Raw genomic sequence first — 25,806 nt, 5'->3', positions numbered from 1 at the left:
TACACAAAGCCTGTTTATATTGACCGTTCGTATGGCAATGATGACGCATCTTGATATTTGTATCCGAAAATTCAGAATTGCATACCGGGCATTTTTCTGTACTGTTGAAATCTTCGATTTGATCCTTTCTTAAAGGTAGCATAGGTTCTGATTTTAACAAAATATTGAGGGCTATGCGACGGCACTTATTTTCTATTTTACGTGCAAATTTTTTAACAGCATCTTGCCCCATGTATAAGTATGGTTTACTAACAACACCATCCTGTACAACTATATAACAAAAACTAGAAGGTTTCTTGTAGCTGATACCTTATACTTGATGATTCTTCGGGATCTGGGCTGCAGAATGCAAGCGGTTTGAGATTTGATTCAAAATCACAGGTTATATATGCTGGGTGACGCAACAAGGCTTCGAATTTTTTGAATTTGGCATTTTCGTTTGGTTTAGGCATAGCCATATGAACAGGTTTATGGTTGCCACAGTATTTTAAATGTTCAACCAACTTGTTTTTACCAATTTCGGTATTCTCTTCATCAACACAATTTACTACTTTTCGACCATCAAACACAGTCAAACATCTTCGACACAACTTGTATATTCTATTGGATTTGCCTAGTTGTTTTCTGACTAAACCCTGAAGATTGCGTATCAGAGTGTAATGGTATGTACCGTCTCTATCAATTAAGAGCAGATCGATCTGGACAGCAGAGTCATCATCAAGGTTGTAATTCTAAGAGGCTCTATTAAGCAATCGCCACGACTAGCAGAACAAATAAACACATTAATAGATAATTGCATACCATTGCTATCTTTGGCCCTTTTTTCGAATTTATCGATATTCTTGATAGACATCGGATATTCTAAGCCCTCCATAGCATCATCAATATCATATTCGTGCTGTTTATAATAAGATACTCGCTCTGGATGATCTAAAACTGGAAACAAAGCAGCCAAAATACACCACAAAAAGCATTTCTGGTCGGTATTTTCTACGTTAACCACAACTTTTTGTTTTTGATATTGTCAGGTAAAAACAGATATGTAGAACCTTGTAGAGGTCTGAATTCATAAATATTAACATAGAGCCTGTGTGGGGATCCGCAAAGACTCCAACCCGATTCCTTAGCAGCAAACTCAGACTGTTTGACAAGCAATTGGTCTACCAACCTGCTTAAATGGTGTGTAAATTTTGTGCCGTTTGGTTTCTTATATTCAGTATACAATTTAAGAGATAGCTTATAAGAGCCATTTTGTGCATTTAGAATAGCTAGCATATCAGGATTTTTACTGTTTTAAAAATTCTTAATATCACATCTTGACTCTGATACAAAACGGTAATCACTACGTTGACCGTCAAAACTACTATGAATGGGTCCATTGCGTGGTCGCTTTGCCGGTCTAGCATTATCGGATGTAACAAGCTTTCTTTTTAGACCAGATGTAGATGGCTGTGGGGGCAATGTTGATGCCTGTGCAGAAAAAAGAGCCTATATGTCTATTGATGTATGCCTTGCTAAATTTTCTATGGCATTTTGGGCATATTTTAGTGGTCATTTTGCGTTTTTCTGGGTCACAATTACGTTGGTGCTTAGCCCAATTAGAGCTAGATATATTTTTATCCCATTGATTGCAATATTTCTGATTTGGCATTTTTGGTTTTGTCATTTATATATAATTTCTTGGGGCTCAAATCAAATACTATATATTTAATAAAAATATCAGTTGGGTTCAGCAGTGTGCTTTGTATATTTAGTGTGTATATTTCGTATATATATTTAGTGTGTTACTATTTTTGGTTTTGGTATTTATATATAATTTCTTGGGGCTCAAATCAAAAACTATATTCTTAATAAGACTATACACTTTAAAAAAACGCAGGTGTCTGACAAATTATGATGGGTCGTAAAGTTAATAATCTACTACGTTGATCTACAGAAGCAATGATTTATCGCAAATGCGTGTCCGCACAGGGTTGTCATGTAGCATTGATCTTCTATGTACACGACAAGCTGGATGTGTCGACAAGGCACCATGTTAATAACCACGTGGCCTTGCACAACTCAAATGAACTGAACAACTGTTAGCAAGCAACCTACAGTATTGACCTTACAGAACGACTTGAGTTTCTCAAGTGCCAGGCACATTTCAAAGTCAGCTAGTCTTGAAATTACCTACTGTGCTTGCAAACGCAGATACTGAACTTCTTGCAATAAATAATGCCAGCACATATTATCTCTCTATGACAAACTGGGATAGTATAAGTTAACACACATGCTTTGGATTGTAACAGATAAGCTGGATTGGTCAAATATCAGATTGATATATACAAAAAAGATCATAAACTTTATACAATGCTCTATGGAGGAATTGTATAAGAATTTAAAAATAATTGATGATCATGCACTGGTCGTATATGCTGAAATGGAACGAATTAGTCACAGAGCAATTCTAGAAAGCCTCTGCATAATGCATTGTCTTAGTACTAGATAAACAAGTTGGGCCTGGTGCCGAATTAAAATAATCTTGTTAACATATTAATACTCTGAACTGAATGTCAAGTATTTAAGCACACTTGACAGAGTATTACACTAAAGGCAATAAGCTCATATGAGCATCTTGGCCTAGTTTCAAGTGTGGCCAAAACAATGCCAAGAGGGGCATATTTTTTACGATCCTATGGACAACAATCTGACAGAGGCAGCTTTTTGTACGTGTAGCCAAATCAATCTGAGGGGGGTCGTACTTTTTACAGGCAATCCCCGAGGGCTTTTTACTAAAGTTTTGGATTAGACAGAGTTGCACACTGTAAGCAATAGGCTCATGTGGACATCTTGGCTTAGTTTTAAGTGTAGCAAAACTAATCTGATTGAGGTTCGTACTTTTTATGTCCCAGTAATAACGTATTTCATACTACTGTTTCTTGGTCGTGGGAAGGTACTTTGGTGAATACACAGTAGAAATTAAACGCCGGTCTTCAGATTTAGTAACGTCGACGGGTTTCATTCGTATCGTGCTGTGAACTGTGTCATAGTAATCGTTTACGAGTTCCGGTATAATGTCGACATGCGTGTTTTCAAAGTTCGGTTGAAACGTTCAACTATGCTGGCTTTTATGTGACTGAAAGTTGAGTAATGATGAATGTTGTGTTTTCGAAAGAAATGCTGGAATACGGAGTTGTAGAATTCCTTGCCGTTATTCGTTTGAAGGAATCGAGGTCGTCTGCTACTTTCATCGAAAATTGTTTTGAATGCTTCCACTACACATGTTCCCGTTTTGGTTTTTAGAGGTAAAGCCCATTCGATTTTTTAAAATCTACTATGACGGTGAGGAGGTACTTGTTGCCCTTGTTGATCTTATGTAAATTCTTCAAATTACCGCTGCTCATTTCGACGAGGTCACATTGCCAAAAATCCTCTATGCCTTTTGTCACCACCGCTAAACGTTTGTAGTTGCGACGCGCATGTTTGTGCAACTTGTTCATTATATCCTTCCTAGATATTGAGTCGCTTGAAGAGAATGATTAAAGTGATTGGATGTTTCGAAGGTGGCACTTCACTGGTATTTTGAATAAAAAAGTATATCTCCAACGACCACATCAAAAACCGTAAATTCTTCATACCTATGTATTTCATATACAGAATGAGTTTTATACCAGTACGCTAAAGGGTTCTTATTAATGTCATTGTAGGAATGGCGATCTGTTTTCGATGAGCCCAGTATGAAAATTCGTGTATTTGTATGATACTGTCGATTAAAAATCTGTAATATGGCTTATGTGGGCTCAATACGTACAACTAGTTGTCCTTAAAGAACGTGGAAGTTTTTTGCTGGTTCGGTATGCTATTGATTTTGATAGCTGGCAAGGAAAACAATTGGGCAATTTTAGTATAGATAGTAACAAGATTACTCTGAACATGTCCCACTTTATTTTCTGTGGGTAACAATTGCTCAACGATATAATCCGTTATAGACGAAAATGACGGTTTGATTTTTATTTCAACATTCAACTGTTTGTAGTTTTCGTTCAGTTCTTGCAACATAGATCCGAAACCGGCTAGCGTCGATTCCTGAGAGGCAGCATTGGTTTCCAGACCACCAACCTGTTCTCTGACGCTGACGACAATTTTCTGAAGATTTTCTAATAGATGCAATTTGGAACTTTTCCCAGTAAGATCGTTTATTATGTTTCTCATCTCGGTAAACTGCGTTTGGAGATCGGTCACACTCTGCGATGTTGGTAACATAGACACCATGTCACGAAGCAAAGAAATTTCATCCCGAATCTGTTCCGTATTTGTCAATTCCGTTTCTATCTGTTTCAGTATGCGTGCAATATTTCTTTTAACGGCGCTAAGTTCTTGCGATGTGGGAAGACCACTTACCGTGTTTTCGAGTGCTTTCATACTTTCCACGTCACTAGCTACGGACAACGTTGGCACCGTAGTTTTCAACTTCAGTAAATCCTCGTTCGAAGGAACACTCTTCTGCAAATTTTCGAGATCATGCTGTATGTTGTCAAAGACATGATGAAAATGGTTCATATTAGATTCAACGTTAAAATTTTCTAACTAATCAATCTTCTGCTGAACCGTAGTTAACGTATCTTGAATACTGATCGTCTGATTTTGGAAGCTCTCTATGAGAGTTTGGATATTTTTAATTTAATCGTTAATCAACTTCAAAGACGACTGGAGTGTAGCAATCGTAGTTTGAATGTGTTCAAAATCTTGGTACGCCTCTAACTGAAGCTTGATATTCGCTACGCTCTTACCAATAACTTGCAATTCGTCGGAGGAAGGTAAATTTGTAATGGTTTCTTCTAAAATCTGCAATTTACTCTTAATTTCTTCGAGAGTGTTATGAATTTCTTCCGTTTGAAGCTTCTCTTTGATAGAATCACTTTCGATCGTGGAAAATTCATCACGTAAGTTTGAGATGGCGTTATGTAACTGTTCGACGTCGAAATCATCTTTAATGTCATCTATCTAGTTTTGAAGTTCGGATTTTTTTTTCTAGATTGTAAGTTCGCTCTTCAAGTTCAAGTTTCAATTTCGTTTGAAGTTGCTGCAATTTGACCAAGTCGTTCTGAAGCGAGCCAACGCTCAACTGTATATCTTGCACGTTTGCCAATCGACGGTACGTCGACATAATTTTTTAAAATAGATTTCAGTTCAGAATCTAGTAGTTTGAGAATGGGATCCAAGCATTGAGACTGAAGACTTGCTAATTCCGACTGTAGACTGGTGTTGAGTATATTTTGCAAAGGTACCAGATCGCTTCTTAACTTTTTAACCCTAACATCCAGCATAAGAATCTCGCTGGCATGATCCACGTTCTTCGTGTGTCAACAAATATCGTTAGGTATTATGGTTGTTTATGTATTTTATTATCGGATACGTGATTCTCAATTCCACGAAGAGAGGAATGAGTTTGTCATATTCTCCCAGAAGCTCGACGTACAGACAATCGTTGGTAGAAACGTCGTACGTGGTTGCATTGTCCATCTTATCGTGCTTGATTAGGTAAATGTTATTGCCTGGAGAAACCTTAATTTCACCCGAATTCTCCGGATTCACGGTTATCGGAAGTTTCCCACCGATCGTAATCTTGTAAAAATTTAAGTTGTTGTTGAAGACGTAAAAATTTGTGCAAACTTCTTCATCGCATTTCGTCCAAATGCTGTTCAGGTGAAAAATTAACAGACCTTTGAGTTTAGATAACGTTGAAGGCAAGAGATTATTGAAGCTAGGTGATGCAGTTTCCATGATGATTTGCTTTCTGACATGGTTATTTATTTATTTTTGTATGATGTAATGGATGAATTTTTGTTTGATTATGGACATTCGATACATTTCGTGTCATATTTCAAACGATAGTGTCCCCAAGGCAATGTGTGAATCCCACACTCGAGGATGCATCTCTTGTCATCGTGAGGATCCAGGGTCACTTTTCGCACCTTGTTGGCTGTGAGTATAGCAAAGATAACGTAACTGTATGTAAATATGTACACCCATACAAAATAGAATGCTAAATTTCCATTTTTTTTATTCTCTTGCTTCCAACCTACCAACTCTTATTCATATGCTGTACAAGTATTATTAGTATCGTTAAGTTTGAGTGACACCTTAATCATATATAACATATAATTACCAATCATATTATATTTTCACTTTTATTAATCTGCAGAGAATCATTAAAAGCGACCAGCTGCTGCCCTTGTTTATACTTGATACGATGGGAGATGTTCCAGGATTTTCTGGACTCTTCGTAGCAGGAGTTTTCAGCGCAAGTTTAAGGTAAATTGACTTTTTCCACATGAAAATACATATGATTATTTACTCACGCTGGCTTCGTATATTACTGCAAATTATAAATTATTTTAGAAAGAATTAAATGTTCACAAAGGCTGATGCAACTGCACTGAGTAGTATACAGGCAAATCTCCTTCGTCCTCAGTATCGTTTTCAGTAATTGAACCTGATTCATCACTAGGTGAAGTACTTACATCACGTCTAGCAGATAAAATTTCGTCTATGTCTACACCCCTAAATTAATCCTAACAATTTGCAAGAAAATAGCTTATTTCCCTGTCATTCAAACTTGCAGTTTTCTACGCTGCCATAACACTAATTCGAGCAACTGATATTCTGTAAAAAGAACGTATAGGATATATATGGAACAATCACACCATCTATCCGAATATGCAAAAAATTCAAGTATTTTTTATCTTAGCTCAACAGATAGAAGTGCTGACATCTGATCTTGACTTGATTTCATTCATTTTATTTAGCGTCGTTTCTCTGCAAGTCTTGGTTAATCGTGACGATGAGGATGCAATGCATAAAACAGCCCTCGTATAGCTTACCCATGCCGATACTGGGATTCGATTAAACAATGTTCGACATTGGAGAATAAATGGCATTCTGCATTTTCGAGCACTGTCGGACATAAGAATGCAATGGGATAAAGCTGCTTCACTTCGAACAATTTCGTATCAAATATCAACACATTGGTGCATTTTGAAAATAGTGTAATTTGAAATTTGAAGCACAAGGTGTGATTTCTATAATCCTAACAACTTCCAGTAGTACCCTCATAGTTTAATAAACAAAAGAGTTACAAGCGAGGCGCGCAAAATCAAACATGCCAAATCCATTTTAATCAGATAGTTACAATTGTGTTCAACATAATATTCTGAGCAAATTACCACTTCATATGATGTTATTTCTTATCGTATCATTACAAAGAATAAGTACATTTCACCATCATTACATTACATCATTACAGTCCCTCTGAAATTAATCAAAATTTTGCAAATGTCTACGACAGCGTTCCTCGAGACAACGTCATTATTGCAAAGGAGTGCAAGTATTTCTTGGAGAACTGCTTTCGAAGCGATGCCAAAGAATTATCCTTTCGCCAGGTTTGAGATTCTGAGGTTGAAATGGCAGTGTACAGCATTCTATCAAATACTGCAGGATTGGCCAACATTACGTGCAAATTCTTAAACTGGCCATTCCCTTCATACTTCCGGCACTCACACATACTATAAATTTTTCTCTGAAAACCGGCCAATTTCCAAATGCATGGAAAGAAGCTTAAGTTATTCCGCTCCCCAAAAAGCAGACGTTAACATCTCGAAGCGATTTAAGACCAATCAGTGTTCTATCAATATTTTCAAATGTCACAGAAAAGATATTATGTATGCAATTAAAAGATTACATTACAATATATAAAATCTTACCTGATTATCAATCAGGTTTCCGTGCTTCTTGTAGTACAACCATGGCATTATTATCTGTCACGGACAATATTTTACGTTCGATTAAGGATAAAAAATCATTATACCTTTCTAGAGATTTCCATCTTAACCTTATCCTACGAAAATGAAATACTACAGTTTTTTTAAGCCTGTAATAAACTGGTTTCAATCATATCTACACGAACGAAGACAGAGTTTTTATAAATATCAAGGACCATCAGCCATTGTAATATACATTGTACTCGGATGTTACGCAGTTGATGATATCGTCATCACCAAAGGATTTGTTAAAGAAGATAGATAATCTAAACAATGATTTACATGCCCTTAACAAGTGGCTCACTGCAAATGGGTTCGTAATTAACCCGAATAAATACGTATACACAATTTTAGGCTCTAACTATTATCTTGAAAAAGTAAATTTTGACACAATTAACATCAAAATTAAAAACAAAACATAATTGATGCATCAACGGTTAAAAATCTTGGCCTTACTTTCGATCCAAATTTTTCCTGGTCAGGACATATCTCAGCGCAGTGAACAAAAGCACTAAACATAATGAGATCACTGTACAGGAGAAGAGCCTTTTTCACTAAAGAAACAAAATTATATTTCATCGAAACTATAATATATCCTATTTTTTGATTACTGTGATGTGGTGCACAGCACGAATTTACAACGTAAAATATCGAACAGAATACAAAAGATACAGAATTCTTGCATTCGTTACGTTCTCTCGATCAGGAGAAATCAGCACATCTTACCCTTCCTCAATACATACAAAATCCTTACCATGTCTAGGCGACGTGTTCTGCATTAGTGTTCTACAATATATAAGTTATTAAAATTGCAAACACCTAGCTATCTCCACGAGAAACTGACATTTAGAAATTCCTTGCATCCATACAATACTAGAGGCCGGCGAAAAATTGACATTCCACGCCACTCTGCTGTCAGTTTCAAAGGTTCCCTCTGATCTGCAATGATATTGAATGCACCTCCCGGTTATGATTCTTTTGCTACAATACCCAAAAAATTCAAAGAACAAATCCTATTATTTTTATTGCAAACACAACAATTGAACATTACCTCGTATAGCTAAGCAACAAGAATCAAGAAAATTAAAACCATGTATTTTGCAAACATTTATCTGACAACGAATATTTCAACCAGCGTGCATGCTATTTTAGTATCGATTTGGAAATTGTGCATGTACACTTGTGTATGTGTTTGGGTGTGTGTCTGTGCGTGTGTTAATGTATCTGTCATTGCATTCTTTTAAAATTTTATTATTTTTCATTTATGTCAAATTCATTCATGTTATGTTATATATTTGATTTCAGTATTATAAATATATGTATTGTGACTTTTGATCACCAGAGTTAGGTGGTAGAGGAGGCCAAGTCTGAATCTCGCTCTGTAGTAAATAAAAATACTTTTCAATTCAATTCAATTTTCTTTGTAGCACAGTTTCCACCGGCCTTAATTCCTTAGCAACCGTCATGGTGAAAGATTTCGTCGGTCTGAAATGGAAGTTGTCAGATGCCCAGACAGTGAATATTGCAAAATGGTTTTCAGCTGTATTTGGCCTTATATCTTTTGGTCTTATATTCGTAGTAGAAAACCTTGGAGCACTAGTACAGGTAATTTTAAATTACAGTTACTTTAGTTTACGAATAAATAATTATGTGTGTAATAAAAATATAAATTTGTTAATTTATTGATATCGAAATATTTAGACACCATTTTTTCTATCAGGATGAACGGTACTACTGACTAAGTAATACTTCTTGATTAAATTATTTACTCGAAATTTTTGTGCGGTGTCTGTTCCTTTGAATGTTCCAAGTCGTTTAACGGAACCACATTCTGTCTGAAAGGAAACGAACATTGAAATATGTGAATTTATTGTCTGAAATGTCATATAAGTAGTCAGCAATTTAAAAAAAAAAAGTAATTTTACAAAAGTTTCGGACAGTAGGTAAGTTCTTAAATTCACCCCATTATACACGTGTATTTCTGTATTTCCAGTATTTTTTTCCAATGTTTAATATGTGTTGATTAAGTTTGTTTATTTCTTATGGCATCATGTCGAAATTTTCTCTACTCTTCAATCGATTCATAGTAATATTAGTAACTTTAACTTCATGGTGTTTTCTATATAGCAAAGTTGAAAATTATTTCATTGTTATTCCTTTACTGTCACTGATACGTGTGTGATAATTATTTATCTAATTTCTAATAAGAATTTCACACACATTAAACTTTAGGAAAATGCAAATCTTCAATACATTTACATTATATTTACTTCTAATTTTGCCCATTTCGACTATTAAAAAGAACTAATATTTGCACTGCTACGAAAATGAAACTGTAATAGATTTAAAATTGTAAAACCCATTACCCAATAGAACGCTATATTTTTGATAACACGGTGTCTTCTCGTCTCTCGCCGGGATTAACGCCTACAGAAATGACACGATGTATTAAATTAATAATAGTAAGTATTAAAATATTTATATACGTAAATATCAAATCATATAATTTACATTGGACAAGAGTCTACTGGAATTTTCTCCCAATATTAAATTTAAACAGACGGAAATCGTGAATGGTATTCAGCTCGTTCAAAATGAAAAAGAACATTTTGATTGAAACGTGCATGATTTCAATACTTTGTCTTTGTAATATTTAACAAAAAATATAACTCAGGGAAGTGAAAGATATTTTATTATTGTTATTGTGCGTGTCAACAAGGATTGGATTTTTTGTCTCACTGACTTGAAATTTTAGGTTGCGTTAATAGGGGAAAATATGACTGAACGCAGAAAACACTGAAAAAGTGAAATTCTAGAAAGAAGGAAATGCTGCAGATGGTGTCTGGTTGGAGTTCCAACGTTCCGTACATGTCTCCAACTTGGGCAGTATAGACGCCTTCATACTCAACTAAACCCTCTTGCGGCAATTACACGTCACCATGCATACGGGAAAGTTATATGAATGCTGTAATAAGCACTATTAACTAGTATTAACAATTTAGTTCAAGCTGAAAAGGAAAATGTAGTGATGTATCTAAAAATAATTAAACGAACCCGAAGGGCACGTTGTCATTCTCACGAAACGGAACACGGAACGAACAGGTTCTAGATATTTAGGAACCGGAACGCCGTTCCGGCCCCATCCGATCCATACCGAGCACTGAAACTATCTCTTAAATATATTAAAATTTCAATGTAAAATTCAAGCAACATATTATCTACTTTCTGATATTCTTGAAGAAGTTTGTAAATGCATTGTAATACATTCACAATATAGTCAAATGAAAGTATGTGGTTAACTGGACTGTTAGAGATATTGGAAAGTTGGGATGTTGAGTTTGTATATAATATATTGTTAGTTTTATGTGGATAAGGGAATTTTTATTGATGTTGATTAGAAGATTTGTAGAAATCCATAATTCTACAGTAATTCTTTTGTCCAGCTAAGTATCTGTAAATATAGTTCAAATTAGCTTTGTGCGTACTTTAGAAATCATGGCAATAATTACAATTATAAAATATATACTTTAGCAATATCGATATTCTATCTTCTCATTCGTGTTGCGCCGGCCCCCGTGGCGTAGTGGTTAGCACATCGCGCTTCGACGAAAAGGGTCCTGGGTTCGAATCTCGGCCTGGCATGGGTGTTTGTGAGTGTCCATTCATTAATTTCATCATATCATCACTCATCACCATTCCCCATCTTCGCAAATTAGCCAAAGGTGATACAAAAGCGAAGTAAAATAAAGCAAACCAGTAATCAAGAATAAACAATTCATGTTACTGCAGGCAAATCCTCGTTAAACAGTAGGCTATATGCATTTCCACTTCTATCATATTAGAATTCAATTTGCACATAACATATTAGACAATATACGTGCAGATGACTAATATAAACATATTTTCTTCCTCAGATATCTGGCACCATAATAGGATCCACAATAGGTACAACATTTGGTATATTCACGTTGGGCATGTTCTATCCATGGTGCAACTCAACCGTAAGTATGAAAAGTTATCATGAAAATAAAAACAGTTACAAATCTTGTAATCTTTTGTGGGACAATTATTACAAATTTCACAATTATCTTTACACATCAGAATCGAAGACTTTCTAATTTTTTCAGTGTTTTCATTGGTATGAAACTCGGAGATAGAGCTAACAAATAACATACGAAATCCGTAGACATTATGTACGAAGACTGATTGAAATAGTTTGAGCCTGACCCTGAACGAAAAGTGTGAGAGATATTAAGCTTGGCACATATCACTTTTTCCCCTTAGTACGAGTATACTATAAACCACATCCATTAGTTGGCTCTCCTTTGATTTTGAATGTAATAGAACAGAGGGAAGTCCAACCTGTTTATCAAAACGACGAGAAATAACAACTGATGTGTAATTCAGCAACTTCACCACAGAAAGGGACTGCAACTAATGAGATCCATGAATACATACTGGATATACTAGGCAAAGATTCAGGGGTTAAGCGTTGGTTAGATGCATATAAACTTTGCATGAAATACCTCGAAAATATCCTCCTTGGCCGGGGCCTCGCACATCAATAACAGATACGATGATGGAGAAGTTCATAACATATTGAAGGAGGATCGGCCGCAAATTACTAGGTTAATTCAATGAGGGCTTTGCAGATTTCCCAGTACCGCCTTCAGCCACGGTCATCGTTATTCCGAGGAAGCCCGGAGTCTTCAATTTGACAAAGCTGTGGCGTCAGCCGGCTGCTGTTACTCCGAAGAAACATTATAAAATGAACGTACACACGTACAAAAGTAAGTATTTCCTGTAACCTATTCATCCCGTAATAATGGCATTCACCTAAATTGTATTCGCTAGTGTATTCAACGTGATCTTCTTTACTGAAGTAAAGCAGTATGTTATTAAGTTGTCAAATATACATTGGATTTTCTGAGACGCATACCAGCATTTCACGTAGCTTTCCATTCTCTTCGCATGTGGTTAATCATCGAAGGTAATAAACATCCCATCTTGATATCATTAATTATCATGTACAAAAAAGATCGGCGACATCCAAGAACTATAACCATGACATGGGGGCAGACTAGTTTAAAAGATGTTTATGCCAAAAGATAATTCAGTGCTGAGAAAATTTTGTGTGCAAAAGGCTTTAAAGTTACTCGTATTAAGTTCAAGGATGGAACTACAACACTCGCACAACATTTAGTAACACTTGTAAGAGCATGAAAATTAACAGTCCTAACCTAGCAAACACAGTAGAACACAAAATGACTCATTCCTTCACAGCAACATCCCCGCGAGAGAAAAACTGTAAAACCCTCTAAAACATTCAAAATATACACTTTCTCGTAGGGAGTACAGTGGTGGAAAAAAGGTCTTCCCCATAAGACTTTATGGCAGTGAATAATGCAGGAGGGAATGCAACACACATTGCACCTTTAGGGCATCGAGTAATTCTGTCTGTCTCAAGGGTAACTCGTCTTCCATGCAAAAGCCAACAGGCACAGAAAATGTAGGAAAGTCACGTGACTTGTCAGGTGGAATGTTGTTCGTCACAATATCGCCTGTTCTCAAGCCAAGTCGCAGAACCGACAACAGCTGCACTTTATATGTTCGAAAATGATTCGCCTAAAAACGTTGAACTAAACGCTAAAATAATTCTTGCCTTAATTACAAAGGCTATACTATATGAGACGCGGTAGTTCAGTCGTTAGGATGTTTCATTAGCATGCGAGAGATCTGGGTTTGATCCCGAAGGGTTATAGTTATAGTCATGGTTATAGTTCTTGGATGTCGCCGATCTTTTTTGTACATGATAATTAATGATATCAATATGGGATGTTTATTACCTTCGATGATTAACCACATGCGAAGAGAATGGATTTTGCCCACCTATTCAAGCGTCTTCGGTGCTCACCCAGCGTCGTACAAAGTGGGTTACTGGAGAAAACGCATGGGGGTAAAGGCAGCCAGGGGCTTCGTGCTGATCAAATCATCCCCACCTTCGGTCATGATCAAGAAAGTGTGGGGACCTAACTCCACACCCGCTACACGCCTTCATGCTTTGGTGCAAAGCACAAAGTTACACTTCGCTTCTTAATTTACTATACGTCCCGATTTTATCGCAACACGACTTTCTAAAGTCTACTTTCCAATCTGCTACTTTCAATACTTCATTAGCGTAGCCACCGTAGCTCTCTCTCTCTCTCTCTCTCTCTCTCTCTCTCTCTCTCTCTCTCTCTCTCTCTCTCTCTCTCGCAGCCTTTCCAATGGCACAGTGGTGGTGCCCGCCTTGTAATCAAGGAGTGAGGGGTTCGGTACGCAGTAGAGGCACATAGTGGTTCGGATTCCAGTTTAAACTGTAGGTGCATTCCCGAGTAGTCTTACTGTGCATAAAGTGAACTTAAAATGGCAAATCAAAATAAGAATAAAAATCACCGTAACTCTGTACAAAGCCAGATGATCCACGTTCGAAACAAATCTGTTGAGGCTTAGATGTAGCATTGTATCCATATTATTACCCATCACCTTCATCGTCGTGATTATCGAAAGATTATCGTGCGACGCAAAATTACCCAAACGGAAGGTTGGAATTAATCTGAATATTGGATACGTTGGATACGTGTTATAATTCTCTTAAAATTCACTTTCTGTGATGTAATAGATTTTTTGGTCAGAGACCGACCATTTATATCTGATAAATACGACTTTTGCGATGTATATCTGTAATGACAATAATATAAGTATATTGTTGTTGCGAACAATAAGCAGTTTCACGTTCACCACACTCTTCGGTTATTCAGAAATCGTAAGGAAGAAGGATTCCTAAATTTCCGCTTATCCTTAACAAAAGTTCAGTGTGGGTCACAAAAGAGATTTACATATTGTTATATCTTTTAAATGTCACGAAATCCAATTACAATAGAATACGATGCTACTCCTTAGGTTCCTGTAACTGTTCGCTATTAGTCTGATGGAGAAAAAACGTGACGAAGATTTCCGTGTTCCTTTCAGCAGAGATAAGGCGCGTGCTTGTGGTGAGCACCAACTCCTTCGGTCAGTGACCTTCACTGTCAGAGTGACTCACAGTAGGTCTGCGCTCGTTCCAGTGTGCGTATACAACAGGTATATTTTTCGTTTCGTGATGGTATTGTTCCATGCAGGAGTTTGTGGTGTTGTAAACATTTCTGAATCCAAATGTCGAGCATGAAGAAAAGGTCGTGGGTTGGAGGTAATAACAAGGAGATAGAAGTTGAAGGAAATGCTGGAATAAATGATATTTGAAATTAAGTGAAAACAGTTTTCATTATACATAGGGCCATCAGATCACCCTTTAGCGAAAAGTAGGACATGTATCTCAAAATGTTGGACACGAACGCATTGTAGTAAATATAATAGGTTACTAGGACATATTAGCATATAACGAGAAAATGACACATCTTCAGCTCAAAAATTAATGTTCAAGTGAACTGTTGAGTCCAAAATTCCCCAAGTGCTAATTAATAGCACGTCCGTGTGTGATTTCAACTTGTGTATGCAAGACGGAACGTTTCTCATCAAGACGAGGTCAGGACAATCCATGCTTTCGGAACGAAAAATGTTCTTGGTTATTGAAATGTATAAGACTTCTATACACTGCGACAAATCAGAATTGTATTCCTCATTACTCAAAGAAGGACTGTTTATGTAATTTCTAGAACGAAGATTGTTACTTGGAACAATTTACCGACACATGGTACCGATAACTCGTTACAAAGTAAACATTTATATACATATATCCGGACTTATCGGGATCTAGAAGATCTGGAAATTGTTTCTGAGCTGGGATTGGTACATTTCTTATAAAATATCCAGTATCAACCCTGCACACTCTTTGTTAAGCATGCTTCCCCAAGGAACCACATTAGCTCAGACTCCCCTCCGATTTTCTATTTCTCCATCTAATTTGAAGTTACGTGATTCCCAAAATACAAGACATTTGTGATTTCTTTCAAACTTCTTCTGGAGGCTAGACATAATTCTAAAATGTAGGACACGTCCTGAAATAAGTATGTATTATATTAAATTAAATTATAATTAGAAATGCTACTAATAAGGCATTTTTATTTTTCTTATTTAGAGTTATTTATCTATCACTTTTTGCTAATCGCGACGATGAGGATCAGTAATATGATGAAAATGATAAAAGGGCAATCACACAGAACACCCATACCCATTGCGGGAATCGAACCGACGACACAAGGCATCGTAGTGCACTGTGCTAACTAGTCCGCCATGGTTGGAGAAGAACATTCTAAATAAAACAGGTGCGAGTTCACACACTAACCGTCAAGTAACATATGCATGTGAAAATACATCATAATATTTATTTTAGATAGTTTTGATTTATTTTTGCATATTAATGAAAAACATTGGTGATAAAATGATGGAACAACTCCAACGAAACACTCATATGAGTCATTCCATGTGAAATCAACACAGCCTTTGACCTGACCATCTCCGATTTTCATGAAATTTGGGGAATTGAAACTATGCATGGAACTTAGTAAGTATGAAAATTTTTAGTTTCGTGCGTCCTGGCCGCGGTGGCTCAGTCGGTAACGTGTCTGACTACCATGCTCAAGGTCCCGGGTTCGATCCCCGAACGGTTCAAATCCGGGAACTTTTCTAACGGTGGAACCGGCCCCGGCGCCCACCCAGCGTCGAATAACATGGGTACCTGGGGGAAACCCTGGGGGGTAAAGGCGGTCAGGGGCGTGATGCTGATCACATCACCCCCACTCACGACCGGATCAAGAAAGTGTGGGGCGTTACCCCCACACCCCCTATACGCCTTCATGGCGTGGTGCTATGCACAGGGAACACTTTTTCGTGCGTCCTGTAATTGTTAAATTATTCAAGGTCAAAGTTAGCATAAATTGCCCTTTTTGAGCCCGCTTAGCTATACTTAATCTGCTGTAACTCCGCCCCTATTTTGCCTAGGAAGCTCAAATAAAGCTTATTGTACAGGGAATTGAACAAGCTTTCCAGTGATATATAACAAGCCTACCTTTGGATAAAAATATAATTTTGTCACGTGACCTTGACTTTTGACCTTGAATATCTCAAAACATGTCATCACCAAAAATCGTGAAAAAAATATATTTGGTCCCTCATACCATACTCTAAAACATACCAAAAAATCACAAATATCAACAATCCATCTTCTGTTGACAGTTCCAGACGTTTCTTCCATAAAGCTACTGCTTCCTCATTGATTTGTGAATCAATTCCTCTTGGCCAAATATTCTTAACGTAAGTTATTATTTTAGACAACAAACTATCGCTTTTTATATGCTCCTTGATTTCAGCCACAGAACAGTAGTATCCTGTTATCTTTCAGAGTTGCACGAAATGTAGATAAAGATTTTCAGCACATCAGAGCTTGAACTTACATTAGCATCTACTTCTGAATTGAGCAGGCCAACGATTTATTGAACGTAGCTCAGAAATATGTTCATTTGCAATGCACTTTGCTTCTTCAAGTAGCGTGAATAGAGCTGCAACTCTTTTTTGGTTCAACTCTGAAAGATAACAGGATACTGCTGTTCTGTGGCTGCAATACATTAGGATGCTTGATATTTGTCGGAAATTCATTATTAAAGTCGAGTATATTGGGAAGTGGTGTTTACATCTTCAATGAGTTACGAATATATTCTCCTTTTGCTGCATCAGGGGCAACACCTGTACTATAATTGCAAGTCTGTATGTAGAGGAAATGATGAAATTTAACATGTTAGCACGAGGTATCTACGAAAAACTCTGGAATGGACGTACGTTATCAACGTACGTTATCAACGTTTAGTTACAGGCGATTTTCTTTCTCGGCCATGGGTTCGGATCGGAGCTTCGTGTGGGCAGTTTCCAGAAGCCGCAAGAACAACGCTTCCCGCCAGCCACGTGGTTCGGCCCAGCATGGCCTCATCGTGGCTGCGTTTACCCTTCTGCTAGCAGGCGACATTCATGTCAACCCTGGTCCCCAGGTGGCTTCCCGTGATGAGTCTGGTGTGAAAATATACTATCAAAATGTGCAAAGCCTAACAAAAAAGCTATCAACTCTACAAATGTTCTGTAGCGAGTTTAACGAGTACGATGTGATTGGTTTCAGTGAAGTGTGGTTCAATGAAATGATCGCCGATAATGAAATACCCCTGACGGAATTTCAGGTATTCCGTAACGATAGAGGTTCACGTGGAGGCGGAGTTATGTTACTCGTAAACAACAAGTGGCCCTGCATCAGACGCCTGGACCTCGAAACGTCATGCGAGTTAATATGGACTCAAGTAAATATAGGCTCAAATAAACTTTTAATCGGTTGTTTTTATAGAGCCCCTAAATCTGGCACTGCAACCTTGTCAACATTATTGGACTCTGTGCTAAATGCTATGGAGGAAACTGACATCATTCTTATGGGTGATTTTAACCTTCATATAAAATGGTCATCATCGAACTCTGGCCTCTGCACAGACAATGATGACAGGTGGTTTTTCGACCATTACATCAAGGCGATTGGACTTCAACAATTTGTAGATTTTCCCACAAGACGCACAGAAACTCTCGACCTGTTGCTGTCCTCGCACACAAAGGTCAAGGCCACTCCCGGTGAGCAATTCATTGCCTCGGACCACACCCCCGTGCATGCCGAAATCCAAGTCCCTGGAAAAGCCCCCAGGCCCTCCCCCTCCTCCAGACCTGTCTACAACTGGAAAAGAGTCAACTGGGAGGAACTTTCCCTTTTTACCAGCCTCATTCCTTGGACAATGATGGACCCCCTCCCCGCGGAAGAAGCAGTGGATTTCCTCGTGGACTGTGTGCAGGCTGTAATTAAAGATCACGTGCCCCTAAGGAAAACAAGAACATCCCGATTTCCTGTGTGGTATACTGAAGAGACTAAGCTTACGCTGAAGAACAAAAAGAATGCGTGGATCCTGTGGAAACAAATTCCGAACGTTCATACACTGAACACTTTTACTTACTTAAGGAAGTATAGCAAAAACTTAATTCAAAGGGACTATAATAATTATATTCAAAGTGTAACAGAAAGTGCTGCTAAAAATCCTAAAACATTCTGGACGCTAATTAACTCACGCCGGCAACATGACCGTATTCCCCTTCAAGTCTCCTGGAACGGTAAGTCTGCTACAAAGGATGAGCGTTCATCACTTTTTAACTCGTACTTCCATAGTAACTTTACAAAGAATGCTGCTACCACACTACCGGAAGTCAGGTCCATTATTCCTTACACACTCTTTCAAATCTCAACTAACTGCAATGAAGTTCAAGAATTATTAAAATCTGTTTCAAGTTCCAAAGCTACCACTCCTAATGATATTCCTGCGATATTTCTGAAACATTTAGCCCATATTTTATCCAAACCAATAAGCACAATCTTTAATAAATGCTTCTCCGAAGGTGTGTTTCCTTGTACATGGAAGCAAGCAAATATAGTCCCTATCCTCAAACACGGAAACAAAACTCATGTCACTTCCTATCGGCCGATTTCCTTACTTCCTGCACTTGCACTGCTAGCTGAAAAAATCATTTCTAATCGTATCCTTGCACATGTTTCTCCGTTTCTCTCTCCCACTCAACACGGTTTTCTCCCTCATGCTTCCTGTGATACAAACCTTGCTTGCTTGCTTACCAAAGCAGTTAACTGCCTGAATGCCAAGCAAGACATGGATGTCGTATACTTAGACTTTTCCAAAGCCTTTGACTCTATCTCTCACACGCAACTCATCCACAAATTATCGAATAGATTCAATATTCACGGAGCTCTTCTTAAACTACTTTCATCTTACTTGCACAATAGAAAGCAAAAGGTTATCGTATCTGGTTGCTCTTCGTCGTGGCTCCCTGTAGTTTCCGGTGTGCCCCAAGGAAGTTCGCTGGGGCCCCTGTGTTTCTCTCTCTTCATGGATGACATTCACGAATATATTTCTTCCGAATGTTCAGTATTATTGTATGCTGATGACTGCAAATTATTCCGAAACATTACCTCACCTCAGGACACATGCTACATCCAAGACAATCTCAAACACATTGAACGCTGGTGTCAAGACTGGAATCTCAAATTAAATCCGGATAAATCTGTTGTCATGAGGTTTACCCTAAAATCCAATAACACAGTGCCATCCTACAAGTTATGCAACCAGGTTATTCCGTTCGTACGACAGCACAAGGATCTTGGTGTCATTTTTGATAGCAAACTGACTTTCAACCATCACATAGACTACATAACTTCGAAAGCGATGAAAACACTTGGACTAATTTACAGATTTACAGACATAACTCACGTTTCTGCCCTCAAAACCTACTTTACAATGTGTGTTGTTCCTATTCTTGAATATGGCTCCTGTATTTGGTCAATGGCATGTGAAAGCAATTTAAAGAAAACAAACAAAGTAGTAAGTTTCTTCGTCAGAATAGTCAAACACAGATGCCCAGCCCTTGCAAACTTCTCCAAACAAGAAATTCTATCCACTCTACAAATTCATGACCTTTCTCTTCGCCGTCAACTCTCAGATTTAACACTACTCTTCAGAATCATTAATGGACAACTTTTCACCAGCGAACTCTTGCCACTTCTTAATATCAGAATCCCACGTCCCAACAGTAAATGCAACAACTTCTTTTACATTAAATCTTCAAGGCTATCCTTAGAACAAAGATCACTTCTCTACAGGCTACAAACCATTTACAACTCATTAAAAGACGCTCCGGGCTTCCATTTATCAAAGCAGACTTACAGAACGGCGTGCATAAAGCAGCTGAAGTATAAATAATATTATTCTTGATCTAGTTGTTATTATTCTTGTTATATATGTATATGTGTGTGTATGTGTCCATCTTATTATTTTGTTTATTTCTTTTCCGGTTGATATCCTGATGTAAAATGGATTTTTCTGTATTCAGGACTTTTCAAATAAATAAATAAATAAATAAATAAACTTCACGCAGAGTTTATTCTTGGAATACCATTTTTGAGACAATATAAAGCCATAGTAAATTTTAGAAGGGATGAACTCAGTTTATTTGCATCTTCTGCATCAGAAATAATACAACCACTCAAGAAGCGTGATGCTTTAAATTGTTCTGATTTTTACAAAGTTCAAGGTGTCAGTATTAATGCTACCACAGATAAAGGTCATGACCTTAGTTACATAGTACCACAAATAGAATCTGAGATTGAATCGTGTACTACACGATGGTAAGTTTTGACAAACTTGCAATTTCCCTTGCAACTTTTCAGTCAGTTCTGAAATATTGCCCTTGAACTCACTAATTTGTTCTTCCAAGTCGGAAAATTTGTTAGTGCAGCCAAGGTTTACTTCTAGAAGTTGTTCTGAGAGTTTCTAAACCTCATTCTCCATTCTCTGGTACAGATTTCTGGTATTTGATCGACATGATTCATCAACTACACTTATTTCTTCTTTAAATGATTGCCTAATTTCCTCGATGTTGCGGTTAAGTGATTCCATTACCTTCCGTGATTGAGATATTTCAGAAGTGATCTGTTGTTAAAAATCATTAATCTGCTGGCGAAAATCCGTAGACCCCTCCTGAGACTCCTTCTGGAAATATCTGGACTTCTTTTGGAAACCGTTGAACTGTTCCTGTGACTCCTTTTGGAAATCTCTGGACTCCTTCTGGAAACCGTTGAACTTTTCCTGTGACTACTTCTGGAAATCTATGGACTATTTCTGGAAACCGTTGAACTGTTCCTGTTAACTGCTTCTGAAAACCACTAACTCTACGCAGTTCGCCGAACAAAGCTGACAGTTGCCCAACTAAAGCATCTTGAGGAATGGTAGGATTAGGGTTAACAGAAACGCTGACACTATCATTCTGAGCTTCCTTTGCACACTTTGACTATCTACAAATGCTTCCATTGCAAATGCATAATAAGACGGATCACACGTCTTGCACAAGTACTTTAACTTGATACAAATCCCAGTGTTTGTCAGTCAATCCTACACATTCTATGTGAAACCAAAATTCACATTTGTTACAACAAATCAACCTTTCCTTTCCTGAATCTTGGCAAGATTTAATAAGATGTAATGACTCATGGCTGTTCACAAACTCATTACCCGGTATAGAATTCACAGATATGCTAGTTCTGGATCGTAGATTATAATTACTTCGTGAAGATTGCATTATTTTAATATTAACATACTTACGACAACAGGCACAATAAAACAAATCATAAACATTGAAACTATTTCACAGTATACATTATTCGATCTGTTTAATCATTCCACTTTACTGGCCACCAATTTTTGTGCTGTTGCCATCGATAATTAAAATATACGTGTACGGTTATTAATTTAATAATATCTTTTACAATTCGCGAAGGCGAAGCTAAACTTCTGTGGACTGGTTACATATCTAAATTTAACTGAATATTAGCATGAATGGAAATGCAGCAAATCACTTTTTGATAGAAACTTTTATCACCAAACTTCACAACTGTTACATCGAATTTTTGACTGTTATCTTCGTTACCATGGCAACGACAATGTTGCCAAACACATTTACGTATTATAGTTTATCATAATGAGATAAAAAAATTTGTAAAACATCAACTTTAACAGTAACATTTGAAGGTTAAAACTCATAACTATAATAGTACATATAAAAATGAACATAAGAAAAATTAAAATGTGCTGTAGAGAACAGTCACACAGTTAACAACTCATAAATTTAGAATATATAAATGAATGAATATACTATTTATATAGACACACATACATTATTTTCATAATAAATTACTAAATTAATTCATTACACATTTATAACATTATTTTCGACATGCTGAAATATTTTGTAAGAATACTGATTACCGAGGATGAAGGAGAATTGAGTAACCAAGATAGTGTCAGTGGCGGTTCTCGTCGTTGTACAAGGTTTATTAAACTTATATTACTTTAAACATTCACTGCAATATCATACAACTATACTCACTTACGCAGTCACAATACAACAATACAATAAGATGCTTCTTTCTTTTTAAATCAGTCTTTAATAAATTTCGTTTCATTTCTTGAAACTCAAACAAAGATCAGTCGTCTCACACTCTGTTGTCCTGCCAACTGATTTAATAACAAACTATATCCTCTTTCGGTGTTGCCTTTGGTCAGCATACAATCCAAGACAATTAATTCAACAACATTAAAAATAACATTAAACAAACAAATAAATGAAACATATTAATAGAAAAATAAAACATATACGTGATAAAAAAAGGCCTAGCACTAGTACTGAAATAAGTATTAATAACAGAGAAATCTCAGCAATAAATTTACTGTTATAAATTACCAGAATTGGAAATTGAAGTTTTATTTAGCTATATGTCATGTATAGGTAATATTTTACTAGTCCTGTGTCGATGTTTTAACGATCCTAAACCGTCCATTGATTCACAAGAATTGACTGTAAACATGTTTTAATCAAAGATTCGAACACCAAGTGGCTGCAAAATATTTCTTGTGCTTAATTCATGCATATGTTAATTTCTTGCAGGGAGCTATAACAGGTTCTATCGCAAGCCTTGCCTGTCTCATATGGATAAATATAGAGGCATACATCGCAAGAGCAGAAGGGCTCATTGTGTATCCTACCAGGCCTACATCTGTTGAGGGCTGTGTGTGCAATATATCTTCAATTATTCACAATGGAAGTGCACCTGCAGAAAGGTATGAAATATACTTATGTGGCTTCTGAGAAAAACTTGATAACGTACAAAGTTTAAAAACCGAGAAAAACGTAGGTGAAAGTTCGTCTATTGCAATGTGGCTTACGGGTTACCCAGATGTTTCTGACCATCACTCGCTACTTCATTCACTATTGCACAACAGCTGAAAACGATGCATTAACTACATCCAATGCTAAGTCAATTTTGAACGAAGTAGGTTATCAAATTTAACTCCCAAGCCGTTCGTATGTCTGTTACATAGGAAAACCTCATATGTTGCAATTCGTGGGGTTTCACACCAGCATCACAATTCACATTTGGAGCAGAAATTGTAAAATGTATTCAAAACTTGCACTAAGAATATTTAGGTTACAAACCAATTGATTTTATAATTGCGATAGTTCGAATGTAGGTTTTGTAAGTATTTGATGTTCATTTTACAGTTTTTTAAAGCATTATCTGTGTAGCGTAACGCAACTCCCATGCTGCGTTTGGGATCGAACCAAGAACCTCTAGATTTAATTGGGTGATGTAGCTATTCCTCATTCATCTCTCAGATGGTTATCACTCGCTTGGCCTGAATGTGATAAATGCAAGAGGTTACTTTTTAAAGGAATGGCGATAGAAATTAGCTTAGATTAAATATGGGTTTTATACTCTCCATGACTGAATCGATATGGATTGGTTAATGAAAGGACATTGCTTGCCTTACAAATATATGGAGATTGTTCCTAGCTTGTCCTCTCAACTATCACGTGTCTGACCTCCCTGTCAGACATCGAATCTATCACACACCATCGTCCAATAATCGTTCTCCACTTTGCTCCTCTCTCACAATCCGCAGACCTTACTCTCTCTCCTATTCTCGCCAACTGATCACACCTCCTGACAATTCCAACACTCATGCCACATACGCCTTCCAAGTCAATCACCCGACCTTTGCCTGATTACTTATTCAGCATTCCTTTCTCTGATACCTGCTATGCTAAGACTTTATACTTCTTACCCAATACCTTGGGTACGATACGCTCCTCTACCCCCTAAAGAAAATCTTTTGATTTTCACTTAAATATGAAAGATTTAAAGTTGCATTCCATATCGATCCTTTCTATGGAGAGATTTTTTTTATTATAAAATATAGTCCCAAAATTATTGAATTAACATACCATAACCGAAAATATGAAATTTGAGTAATATTGTTCTTGAAAAAGAAAAAGGAATGGAGAAAATAACCAATAAATAAACAAAATAAATAAACAATACTTGTCAGCGTATGAAAGGTAAACACTGACATGTGAGTTTGTTATGCTGACTCATGCATGCAATGATTGTGAGTCTTAAGTGTCACACGTTTGAAGTTATGATTGCCCATGCCTAAAATATGTAAACACACCACGTGACATAATTATAAGGTTATTGTTCCATCAGTATTGACTTATTTAAAAGGTTTATGGCACAGTAACACACTAACGAGATAGTATGCAATCAATCCTGTAAACACTGACACTGCACAACACTATGAAATATTTTAAAGTTAATATTTACAAAATCAGCAAAGTTTGTGATACTCATCCGAGTTACACTTGCACACACATTTTCGATGTAAAGTTCACCGTCTCTTACTTTAGTGTATCGTGTAAATATCGCTGTCGTTTATATTTATAATATAACTCAATTATCATAGTAAATATATAATTAGAAAACTTGAAGTTAATCAAAATATATACACTGTATCAGTAACTGTCCTTGAGTAATAATATATGTACATAAATGTATGTATTTGTAAATAAGAATATAATAGTGTTCGATAGATAAAATCACAGCACTAACATTTGTCCATAAAATTAATGCTTGAGTGATTAATGCTGATTCTCACAAAGAGTTCAAGTAAAATACCATAATTTTACTCTTGTTAACATCAGTTAATAGTCTCTGCGTATAGCAATGAAGTTTCTTCTTGAACCAAACCACGTATATATGTATATAGTAGTTCCTTGTGGCCGTGAAAAATGTTTTTCACTTTGATGCATTAACTTTGCAGCTACAAATATTGTCATTGATGAAAAACGTACAGTAGAGAACTGCATATCGTCGAATTGTGAATGTGAAGTATTTAGTTGTATGTAAATATTCCTTCAAATCGATGTATGTATTATCAGCGTTGAAGATTAGCCTCGCTACTACTTGACTTCAGTAGGAGTTAATTGAATAGAATGAAGGAGATCCGTGTTAAACGATTTGGTGCTTATCAACTGATTTCGCTGAACTGCG

At 36.8% G+C, this 25,806-nt stretch overlaps 1 protein-coding gene across 1 annotated transcript in view; it reads left to right on the top strand.

The window, feature by feature from the left end:
* LOC145991358 (sodium-coupled monocarboxylate transporter 1-like) overlaps nucleotides 1-25,806 on the top strand; it is a 166,086-nt gene that overhangs the window by 104,828 nt on the left and 35,452 nt on the right. Inside the window, exons 9-12 of the mRNA XM_083127356.1 lie at nucleotides 6,188-6,297; nucleotides 9,230-9,407; nucleotides 11,717-11,803; nucleotides 23,364-23,536. Of these exons, the coding sequence (XP_082983482.1) occupies nucleotides 6,188-6,297; nucleotides 9,230-9,407; nucleotides 11,717-11,803; nucleotides 23,364-23,536 (548 nt within the window). The remainder of the gene's footprint in view (nucleotides 1-6,187; nucleotides 6,298-9,229; nucleotides 9,408-11,716; nucleotides 11,804-23,363; nucleotides 23,537-25,806) is intronic.

Source organism: Lepisma saccharinum, chromosome 8 (assembly GCF_977018435.1).
Source record: "Lepisma saccharinum chromosome 8, izLepSacc3.1, whole genome shotgun sequence".
Classification (NCBI taxonomy): Eukaryota; Metazoa; Arthropoda; class Insecta; order Zygentoma; family Lepismatidae; genus Lepisma; species Lepisma saccharinum.
This window is presented reverse-complemented; position numbering and strand designations above follow the sequence as displayed.